Source organism: Lissotriton helveticus, chromosome 7, assembly GCF_964261635.1.
Source record: "Lissotriton helveticus chromosome 7, aLisHel1.1, whole genome shotgun sequence".
Lineage (NCBI taxonomy): Eukaryota > Metazoa > Chordata > Amphibia > Caudata > Salamandridae > Lissotriton > Lissotriton helveticus.
This window is the reverse complement of record NC_136068.1, coordinates 279,045,588-279,064,337: the sequence shown is the minus strand read 5'-3', so window position 1 is coordinate 279,064,337 and position 18,750 is coordinate 279,045,588. Positions and strand designations below refer to the sequence as shown.

General features: G+C 43.3%; 1 protein-coding gene across 1 annotated transcript in view; it reads left to right on the top strand.

Annotated features, from left to right (window-relative positions):
• Nucleotides 1-18,750, top strand: part of LOC144766733 (protein-glutamine gamma-glutamyltransferase E-like) — a 238,670-nt gene that overhangs the window by 181,248 nt on the left and 38,672 nt on the right. The window contains exons 8-10 of the mRNA XM_078650485.1: nt 575-817; nt 10,676-11,011; nt 11,191-11,351. Coding sequence (XP_078506611.1) covers nt 575-817; nt 10,676-11,011; nt 11,191-11,351 — 740 coding nt within the window. The remainder of the gene's footprint in view (nt 1-574; nt 818-10,675; nt 11,012-11,190; nt 11,352-18,750) is intronic.

The following is an 18,750-nucleotide window of genomic DNA, read 5'->3' as shown; positions in this document are numbered from 1 at the left end:
GTTTAGGTCTCGTCATCTTCTTTCCGGCGCAAAAATTATACATGCGTAATGACAACAATTTTGCGCATAATGCACAATCCAGGAAATTTCACAGGCTTACACCTGCATATTGAAAATTACGCATTGGCCTCACGACTTGATAGGAGCACGTCCCTGGCAGTCATTCACAACGCAAAACATTTACATACACAACACTCTTCACATATTGCACCTTCCATCCATGAATTTAAGTTCTGGTATGCAATCTTATGGTTAAGTCAACAGTCATGCAAGGACACCCCTGTGGTAGGTCTGTTATATACAAATACCAAACAGAATGGCAATCTAAAAATTAACCTTTAGCACTGGATTGTACATTGCAATTTTGGATCCTTACATGTAATCTTGTTGTGTTTGCAAGATCACATTGTAAAAGTGCAATGTCAACACACAGGTTTATCATTTGCGTTTGCTCCAACATGCATCTTGACACATAGAAAATATCAAGCAACAATTTTTATTACATTAGTTCTCTGTATCCTACATGTTGTGGCTCTATCATCTGATTATTGAATGTCTTCTCATTGGCTTCCAGGAATCTATCGCTGTGGTCCTACCTCGGTAAAGGCGATCAAAGAAGGAGACGTGGACCTGGACTACGACGCACCCTTTGTGTTTGCCGAGGTCAATGCTGACCGTGTCTCCTGGATCTGTGAGGGGCAGAAGAAAAAAGAGAAACTTCGTTGTGACTCCAGTGGTGTTGGGAAGAACATCAGCACGAAGGCTGTGGGGCAAAATCTCCGAAAGGATATTACTAACAGCTACAAGTATGAGGAAGGTATGGGCAGGTTGCATCATAACTTTGGATTTGATCCACAACACTATTTCTGGAGTAAAAGACAGATAGCTGCAGAAAATGCTTTGTGATTTGAGACTTAGGGAGTGGCAGGTAAAATATGTGGATTTATCAAAGTCCTCACTCATTACAAGGCACTTATTCAAATTAGCTTTATCTTCCTTTGCACCTGTACTATGCAGTGTAACATCAATGAAACGTTCAACATAAGCAGGAAGACAAACAACCTCCTTAGCAAATAACACAACATGAGGTGTTAACTTGTCATCATCATCATGATCAAGTAACGTGTCCATGAAACGGAACAGTTGGCAGGCTAGTAAATGCAAATGCACAAAATATGGATTTGCCATTCAAGGATTCTCTAAAAACGGTATTTACTAGATGCATCAACATTCATTTTGATAATATCTGTGTTTTCTGATGTATTAAGCACGTCTTGGTCCTCATATTGTACACAGCAGAACCACAATGAAACAAATGCAAATATGAGCATTTGTACAAGGAGAAATGACACCATCCCCATGTAATACATATTTAATGGTCTCTAACTTTTCCACCCCACATTTCATAACTTCTTCCACCAAATGCTACCTCCAGATTCCATTGCAATAAAGTAGTTAGTTTTAATGGCAGTCTTGATCTTACAGGCTGCCAACATTCAGGTTCTTACATTTTCATAACAATGGGTTCTGCCCTGCAGCCACTGTCTGCTGGCTGCTACCCTGAGTGGACCACCTTTGGGTCCCTCTGATTTTCAGCCCCTTGTGCTGCTAAAGCTGTATGTGTTTGTGTCATAACTTGTGTAGAAGAAGAGTTAATGTAAACAAGACTTAATAGATATAAGAATTCCCATAGATAGCTTGGAGACTTTCAAAAGGATGGCATCCTTCACTTAAACTCTAGAGTCTCCCATACCTTTTAATATGAATGAACAATGACCAAAGTAATTGAGTGGCTGATTATGAAGCGCTCATTGATTCCCTGCTAATTATTTTCTGTCTGATTCAAATGAGTCTGCACATGCTGGAATTCAAATGGAAAACATAGAATTGAGACTTTTGCAAAGCTCCTGCCTGAAAGTTGATAAAGAGACTAAGTTGACAATGTGCCTAGTGGTATTTTGAGATATTGGATCCTTTAGGATTGGGGGATTAAGGAGATAACAAGCTTTAAATTATTAAATTGACTAATAACTGGTTATTTGAATTCGATCTGACCTATGGTTTATAAAGTTAGGCTTCAGGTAGCTGATATATCGTGCCTTGTAGCTGATAAAACATCCCTTTGAACTGTGGTTCCTACTGAAAAAAAGGATTGTGATCATAATCCAAGTCACACCTTTTGGCATGCCTTGAGTGCAGACAGCAGAGTACTGAGCAGTTGTTGCAAAGTCATCCTGAGCCCTGGGCACCCCCAATTATTTTGCTGACTGGCACTGGTGGTAACAGACTCTGATGGACCTGGGCTCTGCCTAACCAGGGCCAGGGCCAGTGCTATGCTGAAAGAGACACTTAGAATACAGTGAAAACACCTACATACACCAGGGTACACAATGGGTTAGGGTACCCCAATGATTGGCATCACCTCCCTTATAAGGGCCTAGTACATAGTCCATACAATAGGACAGGGGATTGTAACTACCTTTAAGTCCTTGGTATATATATAATGGGGCATGGCAGTTTAGAGGTCAGCAGCCCTTTCTGCACTGGCTTGTGTGGACTGCTGAAGCCTGAGATCAGTTTAAAAGCATCCCTTTGTTGCAGGGCTGCTTTTAAAATACAAATTGTCTCCAACTCGACTGTGGTGTTAGTGGCACTTACAAAATTGATAAACTACAATGTTTGGGCATATTAGGTACCCCAAGGCATGTATTTATATGGATGACCTTTATAAAATGAGTTTTATATGCCCTGGGCTTAGTGCAATTGTACATTCACGCCCCAAATTGCTATAAATTGCTTCCCAAAATCGACTTGTGGGCTGGGAACACTGTGGAGTGGGGATCTGCCATATGGTTACATATTCAGAACCCCTAAAGTCTCCCCTAGCTATTGCAGGTGTGTGGGGTCCTGCAGATATAGGCAGAATCCTTATAAGATATGTTTTTATAAGCCCTGGTGATGGAAAAATGAATCAACTCTGTATATGCTTAGACTATTCTTTTTCCTTTTCATTGTCTTGTCCCTCAGGCTGCTTGCTTTGTTTTGTTTGTGTATTTTTTGTTTCCTGTGTCGCTAATGAAAAAGTTCTGAGAAAAAAAAGGAAAAATGAATCAAGTCATTTTACCAATTGCCAATCCCCTGCCACCTAGGTTAACATGGCATAAAATTATTAACTAATAAGTTCAGCTAGAAGAATCATAAAAATGCCATTCCAAGACTTTCTAGAGTAGTATTGATAAATCCAACAATATGGTGTTGTTGAATTTCTCCTAAAGAGTACAGAGAAGATGTTATAAGATTTCCAGTGATATGTCCTGATTGGTCAGAGTTAAGTTGATTAGCCAGGCTCTTTTGATGAGATGATAAATAGCCCCCGGCGTTAGACAGCCCTTCTGTATGGGCAGGGTTCTGCTACATGGGAATGCTAGAGCAGAGAGAGGGATCGTAAACCATACTCTTCAATGAAAGGAGAAGACAGGCAGAAGTCAGTTTCAATTTACACCTCGCCTCTTTGAACCCAGCTAGGTGGTGGGATTAAGGAAGAAATGAGTAGAGGCAAGGGGGGAGAGACTACGGTGATTAACCATCTGTTTAACCAGCTCTTCTCTCCCTGTTGGAAAATCAGCCATTATGAATTTTGGAGAAATGGTGCTCTCTAGGAGAAAATAGTGCCACACTTTGGAAGATGTGATCATGCCCTGGGGTAATGCCCTGCACCTCATTGGACAGGAGTGCCCTCCTGCTTGACCCAGAGAACTTGAAATAAGTATCTGAGAGACGTTGAGCCGCTCAGATCTGTTGCTTGAAACTTAAGCGAGAAGTGTTCAGCTGAGGATTTTAATTGGCACCAACTAGGCCCTGCACTCTGAAGATTGTGCCTGCTGCACAACCTGAATGACAGCCCTGTGGACCTAAATTGCTTCAAAAGGACCAAAGACTGGACTCCCTACAAATTCCAGGTTAACAGAGCTCACCTGGAACATCGCCACCAAGAATCGTCAGCCTGGAGTACCACCAGTGGATTTGTAAGAGTTTTGTCCAACAGAAATATGGGAACTGAAGTCCCAAACTTGCAAGGACCATGTTGGAGCTGCCAGACCATTGGAGTATGTGTTGGACACCTTGGGACCCTTTGGGGAACTTCAGGAAGAAGTGCCAGAAGTTTGGAACAGCTTTGGAAATAAGCTTCATAAGTGGACCGACTCAACCTGGCCAGCCAAGCCGGCAACCCTCAAATGCGAGCGGGCCTACCGTCCAGGTTCATCCTGCTCCGGAGGTCCGACTTCCAGAGTTTGACCGGAAGTAGGCAGAAACTCAAGCCTGCAAACCCTCACCGAATCCAGCCTGGTGAAGAGCATCGAGAGACCCGCAAAACAAGGCTCAGTAAAAGTTTCTAAGTCTGAACATAGAAAAGGTGACCGGGTCAAACCGTGAGAGCCAAAGCACCCACCTTCAACTGCGAGTCAGCCTGGATCCCTGGTTCGTCCCGCTGGAAAGCTCCAGAGGTCGGAATTCCATAAGTTTGACCGGGAGCTCATTGCAAGGCAAGCCGGCAAACCCTCACCAAATCCACACTGGCTAAGAGCTACAAGGGACCCTGGGAAAAAAAGCTCCAGGAAAGTTTCTAAGTCAGAAGGTAAAAACTTTGACCTAGACCTACCATGAGGGGTAGGTGTGCAGGGCTCCGTCGTGGTCGGCCTGAAACTTTGACCCGGTCTAGCATCATGAGATGTCCGAATAGTGGCTATAGGTTTCTATGTGCTATATAGTCCTAAATCTTTAAACAATCAAATCTCCTGCTTCCTACATTGGATTCTTTTTGTTTCGGCGTCATTTTAAAGATACAAATGTTTCCTATGTTTATAAATGCGTGTTGGATTTGCGTTGTGAGTGTATCTTAATTATTTATTGGATTGTTTTTTTTAAATGCTTTACATACCTGTCTTTGAAGTTAAGACTGCTGTCTCGCAGCCAAGCTACCAAGGGTTGAGCATGGGAATAATTTTCTAAGACTTGTACTGGGCCCTATATTGTGTTAATGTCCTTATTGCCAGTGGCAGATACACATTTGCCACTTCTAATAACCCCCTTCCCAACAGCAGTGGTTTCATGTAGATAATTGTGGTGTAGTAGAAAGACTTCTATCTTTAAAAAATTCTCCCTCAGAGTTTCCCACCTCAAACTAGGGAAAAAACGATCCCATGTTAAAATGACATATCTAAAGGCTGCCTGTATATAAATGGAAGATACTGCATTGCTCACTAAGATCGTGCAATAATCAAACAGATGTGAATAAGACAGGGAACGTGATTCTCCACATAACAAATTCTGTTGAAGTTGGTGACAAAAAAGTTCCTTTTGTGTCCTGTTGCTGCCTCTCTGGTACAACAGAACATACACATTCTAGAAAACATTACAGGGCCCAGACAACAGACACCAAGAAGTTCATCAGTAGTGTGTTGTCTACGATGTCAAAAAAGGCATATACATTCATGAAATCTTTAACGGGAAAGGGATCATTATCAATAATAGCAGAATATAACTTAAACCAGACACATATACAGTTTATAATCCACGTATGTACCTCTAATCAGATTGGTAGTTATCTTCTAGGTTCTCACTCTCAATAAAAACTCATAACCTGGAATTACTATTTTAATTCCAACAGTTAAGCATATATGGCTTTGCTCTCAACTGTAAATTCTCCTCCACACCCTGATATCTACACTTTGAAAGTAAACAGTTTCACTATACGTAGTTCATCATCCCATTCCCAGTTATTTTTGGGCTAATTTTGATTTATTCTGTTTTCAGCTTCCATATTTTGAGTTTCTTTGTGTTCATCCCACTCTCATTATATCTTTTTCCTGAGAGTGCTCCTTCCTTCCACTGACCCTTTTTTTCTTTATGCATATGTCAATTTTTTCTCTATCAAAGGCTTACTTTAACTGGATAACAATCCCTTAACTGTACTATTTTATATCTACTTCAATAAAATCATATAGTTTTATACCCCAAGCAACCTTCACTGAAACTTAAATGTGTGTCTTATTGAGGGAGGAGGGAAAAGAGATGTTCTGTAGAGTGTGTCCCATATTGTGGCGGGGTAGGATTAACAACTCGAGAAACAGGTCTACTTAGATAAGGTTTTATTTTTATAAAGACATGTTTGCGTCGAGTTGTTGCTCTTCTTGAAGACGTTTGGGTGGTATCCGTCTTGGCTGGTGCCACTTGATTCAATCCGGTAGGTTCCAGCTTCGCGTTCCTACTTCCGGTATCCAATCTCCATTATCCTTCCGATTTCCGTCAAAGGAGGAGGGGAGTTGAAGGCATAAAGTAAAGAAAACAAAATGGTATCAGGAGGACGCTCGGCTTATCAGCCACACTCACATGGGGCAGGGGGTGAAGAAGGCACCATACACTTGTGTACATTGTGAAGCACTCTGGTGAACAACGTGATGCGGCGGTACGGTGCTCGGTAGGGAGGTGAAAGTGACGTGAGGTGATTTAAAAACAGGAGGGCTAGGAATCAGGCTTAGGAGGAGGGTTGACCTCTCCTCCCAACCCACCATGAGAACCTGTCCTGTACCTGTGACAGACACGCGTGGGAATGTTGGCCTCCTGGCTTCTCCTCGGCTGGGCTTCTCTCTCGCTTCCCTCCATCTTCTTTGGGTTTCTCGGCATATACCACAAACGCTCATGCTCCTAACTCGACTTACTCCTCTCCGGTGGTGGCACACGCCCTGTTCCGGGATTCATCCGCTCTTATTGGTATTGGAGCTTCTCTGATGTCAGATGGGGGTGGATTTTCATCCCAGTGGAATCCCCAGTTGAAGGAGCCATGATCGCTTTCAGTCTCTGCGGGAGATAGTAAAGGTGCAGATGGTCGCCAGTCACCCTGCTGAGAGGAAACAAGAGGGAGAGATGGAGGGACGGCAGACCACCATTCGACAGCGGACTCGGGTAGCGGATCCGCTCCGTCACACATATATTTTTTCTTTCTCATTTTTTCTTTCTCTCTGTCTCTTTTTCCCTTTACTGCTTCCTCTTTAGCTGTAGGTTCATTCAGCATTTCCATTTCTCAACAGTACATCATAGCTTGTCATGATGATATGATGCTGGCTAACTCTTTTTTTTAGTGGTCTTTCTTTTTATCTGTCTTTGCCAGGATTTCATTTATCACTGTCACTTGTTTTGTGAAAGGAAAATCAGTCTCTCTTTTTAAATAATGCACCTTTTGTGTGTCTGCATGATCTTGGTTAAAGGCAACTTTCTCAAAAGGAAATTAATTAGGGCAGGCCTGGGTCACAAGTATTGTAAATGGTCGAAGAGGCAATAATGGACAGGTTTTATGGAAAGCATCTTTCCTTCCCCTGCAAGATCGTTTGCTCTGCATTGCGAGTCTCCCTTTCAATTCCTGGTCCCTCTGTCACTTGCTACTGGACACGCAAGTGGGAGAGGATAAGTACAGCATTGTTTCTCCCTCTAGTCATTCTGTAAGAGCTACTCCTCACAGATTATTTGAGAAGTAAAGGAAAAAATGAATAATATTAAAGATCCTTTCAGAGGAGGATGCAGGATCCTATCAGGGAGTATGTCTGACCCACAGACCCCCATCCAGCAGTAAATGGAGTCACCACATCTGTGAATAGTGGTGCACCATTGACACTGATGACGTACATGCCGTGCCTAGCAGCTCTAGTGACTATAGTTATTCTGTTTGCATAATCCCTCCACAGTGGATGCAGACATTGTAGTGACCTATATCTTTATCTAAAAGATCAAGGATAAGCAATATTGGAAGGGCGAAGAAAGGTGGTGCTTATCAATATTTATTTTATGGTTGAGGTGACACAAGGATTAGCTCAGGAGGAAGGTGTTGACAGTGCCAGCTACAGAGGTCGCACAAGACAATTCCACTTCACTGTTGGATAGAATGGGGAATAGCAGTTTCTGTCAGGACGGTCAAGATCTTCACTATTTACTTCTAAGGAATGGCACGATACTCAGTAAAGGCCGACCTCCAGGCACAACAGAGTTCCCAAGTGACTCAGACGGGACCTTAGGGGTGCCGGGTGAGGAGAAGGGAACAGCGGGGAAAGAGGCCTGAAATGACAAAATGAAAATTGACATCATTAGTTTACCGATGAATATGTATACTCATGCATTACCTCAACTCCCTCTGTTTTATACCTGATGTAAACATGGGTATTAACTTATATGGCTAATAACCAGGTCCTCCATATGTTCTCTCTAAAGAAATATGGGGAGAGGAAGACATCAAAATAATTTCTTATAGTCTGCACTACTTCCTTGTTGGTTTCCTCTTGTCAGTGCACCATATCACACAATTCTACAGCAACGTTTCTGGAAGGTACATGTCTTTTATGTTAAATCCGAATCCGAAGAGCGACAACAGGAGGAAGGTCCTTCTCCTACCTGGCCGCCAAGACCTGGAACTCACTCCCAACCGACCTGCGCCTGACCCAAGACCACCTCTCCTTCAGGAAGAAGCTCAAGACCTGGCTGTTCGAGCAGTAGCGGCACCCCCCCCCCCCACCCAGCGCCTTGAGACCCTACGGGTGAGTAGTGTGCTCTATAAATGACCTGATTGATTGATTGATTGAATCCAAAGTGAGGGATCCCTTTAATATAGCAATGAGTTGCCATGAAAGTTTCATGGCACTTGTTAACTGTAACACTACATGAAAAGAAAACAAGCTTCTGCAATGCAATTGGCCTCGCATTAACGAGAGTTTGATCTATTGGATTGTAAATGTGAATGCGTTTTATTTATGTTTTGGTTTTTAAAACATAAATAAAAGGCATTGTCATTCACAATGCCAATAACTTAAACTCTCACCAATCTGAGACCTGTTGCATTTCAAATGCTTGAAGGCATTGTGGAGTTTCCCCCTTCTGTCTCCCATGGCCCCTGAAGAGCTCCCTGTTTGCTACGAGTCAAATAAACAACCAGGTGGTCACAACTGCACACGAGAGACCCTCCTGCAGTAAGAGAAACTCATTGAAGAAAATAGTGCTTACAGACTAAAGAAAACATACCGTGTAATAACCAAAGTAAAAGGGCCAGTCCTCATGGTGGGTTACAAATGAAGACAAGGAGGTACTAAGGAGGGAGTAACAAGCCTAATAACGAATCACACGCCAGCATTTACGAAGGACAATGACACAAGCTAATGACAAATACGGGCGGAGAGTGGACGGGCTTCAAGTACATACTCCAATACAGCATGGCTTGCAGAGCAGCCGATGCGCTGCCCAGGCTCGACCTAAAAAACAAGAATCGCACATCTTCTGACTTTTTTTCTCTAGAATCCTTAAAGAAGTATTGTAGAGAAATATTTCACCTGGGAATTGTTTGATGAATTCCAGAACACTTAATCATGAAGCAGAAACAAAAATATAGATGCTGATTCTGTGTATCACCAGAAATCAGAATAGAAATAACTGTGCTTGAAAAGCGCTCTTCTCTGGAATTTAAACCCCAGCTTGGCATGTCAGCCCAAAGGAATGCAGCCCCCCTCAAACAGCATCCATTCAGTGTACCTGGAGGTATCAAGGAATGAAAGTTTTAGCCAGGAGCGGCCTGTGTAGGTTAGAATGGTAGGGGGTGAGGCAGGGTTGAGGAGGGGGGGGGATTCAACAGATGACCACAAGGGAAAATTAAAGAAATCATTTTCCTTCATCATAGTCTGTCGAATTCCCCCCCCACCCGGCCCCACCTCTCTTATCTGCATGGGCTGAGGCAGGTTTCAGCATGAGAACCGCGTGCTATGGTACTGTCTTCACCACAAGAAGGAAACTGGACTTCCCCCTGGAACACCTGCAAAAAGTGGCTGGGAAACACCTTGATCAAGAGAATCCTTTCCAAGAAATCATGAGAAATTATGTAGCATGAAGGGGAAAACACATTATCTTCTCCTCATGCTAAAATACAAAATACCAAACTTATGCTGCAAGGCGTGTCTCCCTTTTCACCTGAATGTGTCCTCGGTAAGTTCCCTGGGGATTATGGTATATACAATTCTAGTTGACACTAGAATGAAACGTCCTGGTATAGTAATCATGTCAGTTTTATTCTTCAGTTATGTTGCCTGTCTCAATGTCACAGGGCGTGCCTCAAAATTGCTTCTTTGCCATCTGGCATAAATTTGGCTTCCAACAGTTAGCTTACACTTGGCATTACCAGCGTAGCACAAATTTGCGAGCAGACTATATGGAATAAAAGGGAGTTCCAAATTTGGCCTAAATGACCGATGCTTGCCCCTTCATAAATGTGCTTCTACCACTGACCATATATGAGTGTTTTCTCCTAGGCCTCAATATACACATCAATGTAAGCACCAGTTATCTGATAATGGTGATATTGTTACAGACAAAATGGAGGTTGTGCATTTCATAAAACCAGGCAGGGAGGGGTTGTTGAAGCATACAAAATGTGTTCCCTAGAAGTCTTGCATGGTGTTTCTCTTAAGGTCTTGATGGGAACACTTCAACTTTCCTATTTCTCTCAGCATGTGGCAAGATAGATATATATGCAGTAACATCTTCAGATGAGTGCAATGCTCTCTTTGCAGCAACAGAATCAACACAATTCTGTACTTTATACTAAATCTGTTCATGGAGTTTTCCATTTTCTTTTGCTTCTGCTCAGGTTCCAAGAAGGAGAGAGAAGTTTTCACAAAGGCATATAACAAGCTGTTTGGAACCGCTCCTCCACCTTCATCAAGGGAGAAGGCTGCAGCTGATGCTTGTGCCGATGCCGATGCCACTGCATCAGCCAAGCTAGATGTCTCAGGGAAATTCAAGATCATTCAGTCCATTCATTTTGGTGAAGATGTCAACCTGATCCTCATCCTCAAAAACTCAAGCACAGAGCATGCCAAGAAAGTAGTGGTGAACATCTGCGCCTCATCCATGCTGTACAATGGGACAATGACAACTGAGGTCTCTGGGGAGAATACTTCAGTCAAGTTTGGTCCTGCAGAAGGTAATTTACCATATATTTGGCTTCTTTCCATTTTCCTTCTTTGGCAGTTTAATAGTTAAGTGTAGTGTGGTGGTTTGAATGCCTTAGGATTATTTTAATATTCTGTGTTATATATGGAAGATCAAAAAATAAAATGTTATTAGAGCACTCATTTTTTGTCAATTGCTGTATCTTTACAGAAAAGGAGATTCCATTTACGGTTACTTATTGCCAATATGAAAAGTATTTGTCAAAAGATAATTACAATGTCCACTTCAATGCTGTCTGTGAAGCTGAAGGGCAGGCAACATTTCTGGTGCAAAAGACAATCACATTGGAACACCCTCCAATTAGCCTCCAGGTAAGAAATGAATCATGGTGCTTTACAAACAGGGAAGTGTGATGACTGAGAAACATATGGGGTGTGAGATGCGCCTGGCAACATTTTCCTTTGCTGGGGTTGGGTCATTCCAGGAACCAGTGTGACTAGTCAGGCATTTGTTTGCAACATTTTTCCAATAATTAACCCCCCCTACTGTTTACTCCTGTGTATAACTGTCTATGGATCCACAGTCATAAGATCCTTCTATCTCAGTTATAACCAGCTAGCTCTTTGCTCATGTTCCTCAACTTTCATTATTGTTGTCTCTTTCTGCTTTTTGTTGCTTCATTGTTTGAGCCGTTTGCTGTTTTTTTATGTCTCTTTACAAATCATTCCCTCACCTCTCTGCCTTTAGTTTAATAATTGACCAGTTACTACTTTTGCACCCATTCTAAATGATCTGAGACATGCCTCCTCTGTATCTAGACACTAATGTTTACTTCCCATCCTCTAGCTTCTCTGACTGTCACCTCTTTCCATTTTTTGACTTATTCATAGAAGTGTTTTTTTTTTTACTGATCTTCCCACATTTAGTTTATCTTCTATGGTAATGTGTCTTTAATTTGAATAAACTTCACTAGCCTACTTTGATGATTGTTCGGGCTCATTGCCAATCATTCAATGCTACTGCTAATCCATAGTCATACCAAATACCTGTTTCCACTTTATTGTTCCTGACAGATGACTGTAATTAAAATAAGGCTATTTGTTTGTGGTTGTAGCTGCTGAACAGACGATTACGTGTAGTGTCTCTGTGAGTGAATGGTTTGATCAGAATTAGTTTTAGTGGTGCCTTCAGGGAAGGGTCCTTATTTCTTGGCTGCAGGTGATTTGGCTGTTTGTTTTTGTGGAAATTCTAACAAATCCGCATATGTACAGTAACCCAAAACACTAATCACCATATGACCTTTCTGCTACCTTTCATCTAGAGAACATTAGAATGGGCATTACCCAATACTCTTAGATATATCCATTGTTATAGCAGTGAAGCACAATATTTTAGTCTGAGGGTTGAATGAAGATAGGGTAGTCCTTCAAGGATCAATGTGAGGGCAAAATGGCCACCGAGTAGGAGCTCTTCCAATGAGATACCGGGTTGGGGAATACCAAATCCTGCCAGTTTCTATCTTTGGGGAATCCTGGCCTTGTCATGACGCCTGGCCCCTGAGCTCTGACAAATCCCTCCAAAATAGTGACTGACCTTTCCCTCCCACTTCTGAAACTGCAGACCTCTACCAACTGTCTGTTTTCTGGAGGAGGCCCATGACTTGATCTACCTCCACTACCTATGAGCCCTCGTTTTCCAACACTCCTCCACGGACTACTGAGCGGCCGCCACCCGCCTGGGCCTTTCTGTCCAGATATCATCACTGCGTCACCTTCACCCTCTCCTAACGTATTGACTCGGTACTTTTGACTCGGGTGTTATTGTTAATCTAATTTTTGTGCTGCTCTATTTTACTTATTGCCTCATTGCTAATTAGTTTGATCTCTAAACACTAGTAACTGCCTGTAATAATCTGACTGATACTAAAATGCTCTATTCAAAGTACCCAATTTTTGTTGTTGTATTTAACTTTTACTAATTTTAATTTTGTTGCTCTTCTTTCCTATTGCCACTCTGCTAAGTAGTGTGATCTCTACACTACTCTGGTGCTACTATGGCGATTTGTTTCTCTCACCACCAGTTGGAATGCTACTCCCCATTAGAACTCTTACTCATATTTCCTCAAATCCCCCTAAATACTTACTCCTTCCAGCATCCAAGCCCGTCCAGGTCTTTAATCTCTTTCTAATACTTTCTAATTTTATCATTCCAAATTGTCAATCTGACTTCCTATATTTTTTCCACTCACTTTCTTTCTCTCACTGACTTTACACTCCTGTCACTAAATCTCCTTATCCTTTCCCTCGAGCACATACCTCACCCTCTTACACCAACCCCCTACGCCTTGCTCCTCGCTGTTGCCTAAATCTCTTTATATCACTCCACCCTCTATTCTTTTCTCCCCGACTCCTCCAACCAACTGACCGATCGTCCCACCTCAATCCCATTCTTACATCCCACCTCTATCCTGCTCTCACCTCCAAAGACCACTCCCTCACCAAACATGGCCCCAGCTCTTGGACCATTCCTTACCCTCCTAATCTTTCCAAAAATGCCTTGAAAATTTTTAAACATAAATTACTAATCCGGCATCCAGAAACCTTAATTATTGATACCTACCACAGCCTCGCGTCCCCTATTAAATCCAACTACATTCTCTACTCCAAACGCCCCTCCAAATGGAAGAGCACCTTCCTACACCCCCTCCCAGTATCTTAATCGACCAAAATACCTTACGGTTTCAAACTATCTACTACTCCTTCCCCAATTTTTCCAGGTAAAATTTACATCTACATTTTCAAAACTGGTAACATCCTGATAAGACGATACAAAAGGGGATGATGGACGGAGCGTTATAGCAAATCAAACACTCACCCCCAGTCAACTGATCTGGGTTTAATCCATCACCATTCTTTAGCCCACTCAGCCACCCCATTTCAGACATGGCCATATGCAAATCAGTCTGACCCTGTGCCTCATGGTAACAGTCCAGCCCGAACTGCCAAGCCATGTCTTCCATGGACCGGAAACAAGCATCCTGGGACCGGTTTCGGATTCATAATCCTCATCAGCCAGGCTATCTTGAATCCAGTGGCCAAGTGAGCAAGGGACTCACGTCTGAGCATACCCTACCACACTTAGGGCGAACAAAGCGATACAAAAGGGGATGTACAACATCTTGATAAGAGCCTCCGAACACCACCTCACCATCTTCGAGCACCATTTCAGCACCCTACCCCACCAGTTGTCCATACCTACTCCTCACCCCACATCTTCCCAACCCCAAGACTCCTCCTTGTTCTCCCCTGCCTTCTCGACGCTAACCCTTCTCCCCCTAGACATATCAAACCTTAATGATATATCCCATTCTAAGACCTCTATTCAATCACCCTCTCTTGAACCCACCCTGCAACATCTCTAATTCACACACCATCCCCCAAACTACCATGCCCCCAATGACCGATACCCTTCAACCCCTAAACCCATCTCAAACCCCTCTCCGTCCCCCAAGCTCCCTTCCTAGCTCGCAATACTATACATCCTCATGCCCCTACTCCTCCCTCCGCCGAACTACACTCCAACCCCCAACCCTGATGTTGCGTCTCCCCACGCCCCTTATGCCCTCTCCTCACTTCCCATCTCCTACCTCTATAACATGTCCTGTCCTTCTCCACGCCGCACCCAAAGCCGGATCACTTCTCCCTCCTCTCCCCAGGCCTCCCCTACTACAACAGTCTCAGTACTCCTCTCGCCCCCCCTGCCTCTCACCCTCTATGAACACCAAACCTCCTTCCCCGGACAACGCAGAACATACTTCTTCCCCTCCATCTGCCCCAACCATATCCCACCTCACTCTTTTAACTCAGTCACTTTGCGACATTGACTGCAATATTTCTACCTAGGGTACCGAACTTGCCCGACTTAAAGAGGATTTCAAAAACCTCAAATCCCTCAACCCTAGAACCCGCCCCTCGTGGTCCTCCTCTCCATGCTCTGGCCCTCAAAAGTGTCCTTATCCCAAACATTGGAAAACCACGCCTCTACACAAGCGTACACACAGGCCTCTTCGCACCTTGAGTGACTACTCCGATTCTGACCTCTCCGACTTCTGTAACTCCTACCTAAAAAATGCGCACTTAAGGATCCTTCCTTTCCTCACTCCAACATCCCACTTATTATGGGGATTAGCAGAATCCACTCTTCTGCCAGCTCCCCCAGACATCCCCCTCAACTTACCAACATTCACTCGTGCTCTACCCCGAAAATTAACCCTAAACCCCTGGCCTGCATGCTCGTGAACTGCCGCTCGGCTGTTCGACATGCAACAGAAATATCTGAAACCATTCTTAGCGAAGATATTGATGTCGCCTTTCTAACGGAAACTTGGCTCAAAGATCACTCAACATCCATCCTCGACTTACTCTCCTCCCCTCCCCTGGTTACTCTCTCATCAGAAAAGACAACCCTGAGAGAATAGGGGGTGGTTTAGCAATTATCTTTAAAAACGAACTCCTGCTCTCCTTAGTCAGGAACGCAGACTATACAACCTTTGGATACCTTGGAGCCAAACTTAAGATTCAAGGCTCTCCTCCAATACTACTACCCAATATCTACCACCCACCTGGTGATCCTCTTCCCTTCGCTGAGGAACTATCTGCTATCTGACCTTTTTATGCAATCATTACTGTCTAACTCTAAAAATCTCTTCCTAGGAGATTTTAACCTTCACTAGAATGAACCTGAGGATCCCAAAATCAACCTTCTCACTAATCTTCTCAAGATTAGCGACCTCAAACAACTTTGCCATTCCCCAACCCACTCTAAAGGGGCTATTCTTGACGCCATCATTGCAAACACTGACTTGGCATCCCTATCCAACATCATCCCAATTGACTGGTCTGACCGCCACCTCATATTGTTCATGATTTCCCTCTCCGCACCTCCCGCCCCAGCTAAAAACAATAAAGCCACGATAGTGGCCAGCAATCTTAATCATATCCCCCTGGTATACTGGAGTCCAAACTCTAAACTCAACTTCGTCTCACCTCACCCTCTTTCAATGCCAATGAGCTCAATGAGCACTTTAATAAAACTGACTCCGAGGTTTTAGATCAACTTGCCCATCCCAAATTTAAAACCCAAAAACATATCCCTTCCAAATCATGGTTTAACTCAGATCTCAACAATGAAAGACGTGCACTAAGACTAGCTGAAAGAACATGGAGACCACACCCTTCTTTCTCCCATCTTGCCCTCCTTAGAACGGCTAGATCTATCTAAAAGAAGCACATTTTCTTGGAAAATGCATCTTTCTTTCGTTCACAACTCGCCTGAGCCAAAAATAGACCCAGAGAACTGTTGAACATTGTTAGAAACCAAACCTCCCCTGCCCCCTCAACTTGACGACCTCCACTAAAAATGTGAAGAAATTGCTAACTTCTTCTCCGAAAACAATTGCCAAAATTGATCAATCCTTCCTTTTAACTCAGATCCCTCCCACCCCCAATTTTCCTTTGATGCTACCTCAAAACCACCCTCCCCCTGATTTTACCCCCGCTTCCTCCCCACACCTACTTTCCTCAACCCCTCCTGAATCCTACCTCACCAACCGACAACTTAAAAATAATGCCTCCTGGCAGAATTTCCACTCCGTTTCGAAACTTGAAGTCTTTAACATCTTATCCAAATTAAAACCGTCCTCTCACACGAAAGACCCTCTCCCATCTACCCTCTCCAAGATCTCAAGCACGTCATTGTCCTTTATTGGACCAATATCATCAACTCCTCCCTTTCCATGGGGTGCGTCCCTGACTCGCTCCAACTCGGACAATTCACACCCATTCCTAAAAACCCCAAAGCCAATCCTAACGACCCTAACAACGTCCGCCCTATCTCCAACCTCCCCCTTCTTTCCAAAGCCCTTGAAAAATGTGCACTACTTCAACTGGATAAACATATTGACACTTACAACCTGATCAACCCCCTACAATCTGGCTTCCGTAAAGGCTGCAGCACTGAAATTGTATTGCAAAATATAGTTGATGACAACAACCACGACCTGGATAAGGGCGAGATCTGCCTACTCATTCTCCTCGACCTCACTGCTGAATCTGATACAGTTAACCATTCAACCTTACTTAACGCACTCAAAGATCGTTTCGGCCTTAATGGCACTGTCCTAAACTGGTTCACCTCCTACTTCCAACACAGAACCCAACACATTAAATTTCAAAAGTGCCTCTCTTGCCCCACAACAGTCGTAATCATAAATCCAATGTGCTATTAAAGAGGATTCCTCAATACAAGTCTATTGTACCAAACATGACTTTTACTCTACTCTTTAGCAATCAGGAATTGCATGTCATAGATCTATTAAGGAATCTCCAATCTTAAACTTTGAAAGTGGTAGGCCTCACAGTAGTAAAAAACAAATGTGGCATTTTTCACTATCAGGACATGTAGAACTAAAATGTACGGGGCATATTATCAAGGACCGGTGTTAAAATTATCGCCGTTTTATCGGCAGGAAACTGCCAATAAAACGGCGATAATGGGCTTGATAATACGCCCTTGTTAATTCCCATATAAGCCCATGTTCTCACCAGAACATGGGATTCTATGGGAATTAACAAGGGCGTATTATCAAGCCCATTATCGCCGTTTTATCGGCAGTTTCCTGCCGATAAAACTGCGATAATTTTAACACCAGTCCTTGATAATATGCCCCTACATGTCCTACCTTACACAGCGGCCTACCCTATGAATTACCTAAGACCTTCCTTAAGCGTTTCGTATGTGTAATAAAAGGGGAGTTTAAGGCTTGGCAAGGGGTTTCAAATGGCAAATTGAGATGGCACTCAAACTGCACAAACAGGCTCTTCAGCAGCAGTCCTGAGTCATGTTTCAATGGCTACTGAAATGTGCGGCAAAATCAGTGTTGCGGGCCCTCTAGTAGCATTAATTAACAGGCCCCAGAAACATGAGGTGCACTTTACTATGGTCTTATAAGTAAATTAAGCATTGCAATTGTGGATATGCCAATATAACCATGTTTTAGGGAATGAGCACATGCACGTTGTTGTGGGTAAGGAGTGGTACGGTGCCAAAAGTAGTCAAGCCAACAAAAACGAATTCATCAAAAAGGGGAGAAGGACAGTAAAAGGTTTGGGGGCACCCTGCAGAAAGGGGCAGGTCCAAAAGCAATGTATAGAGAGACAAGGAGTGTGTGAGGTCCACCAGCCATGGCAGATCACAATGTAATACCACCAATCAACTGCCTTGGCATAACTGAAATACAGATGGTGGTGAAAAGCCAGAGAGGGACACATCTATTATCAGGAAAACAGACACTGCGCTGTTTCCATTCTTTTCCTGTGTCATACAAATTATCACTTAAGTCCAGGGTGCGTTTCTCTGGAGGGCAAATCATAGAGTAACTTCAGTGATCCGATCTCACAGGGTAGTTAAAATGTAGACAGTGAGCAGAATGCTTTCTGCTATGATACATAGCTTCCCTCTGCGTTTGTATTTTTGTGCTTGACAATACAAATATCCCTGGCGTTAATGAGGCATTGCAGATAAACTCACTCATCTGCTCCCAATATCTATTATAGCTTAAACACAAATTTTGGGAGGAGGTCTAACAGCGACGTGCCTTATGCCATGAGCTGAGCTTCCTGGCATCTAAGTTGCTTTCAGCTTTTTGGTGTAGCAGAACATGTCCTCCATAACTGCTCCACCCCAATGAAGAGGTAAAGTTCATGTGTGAAG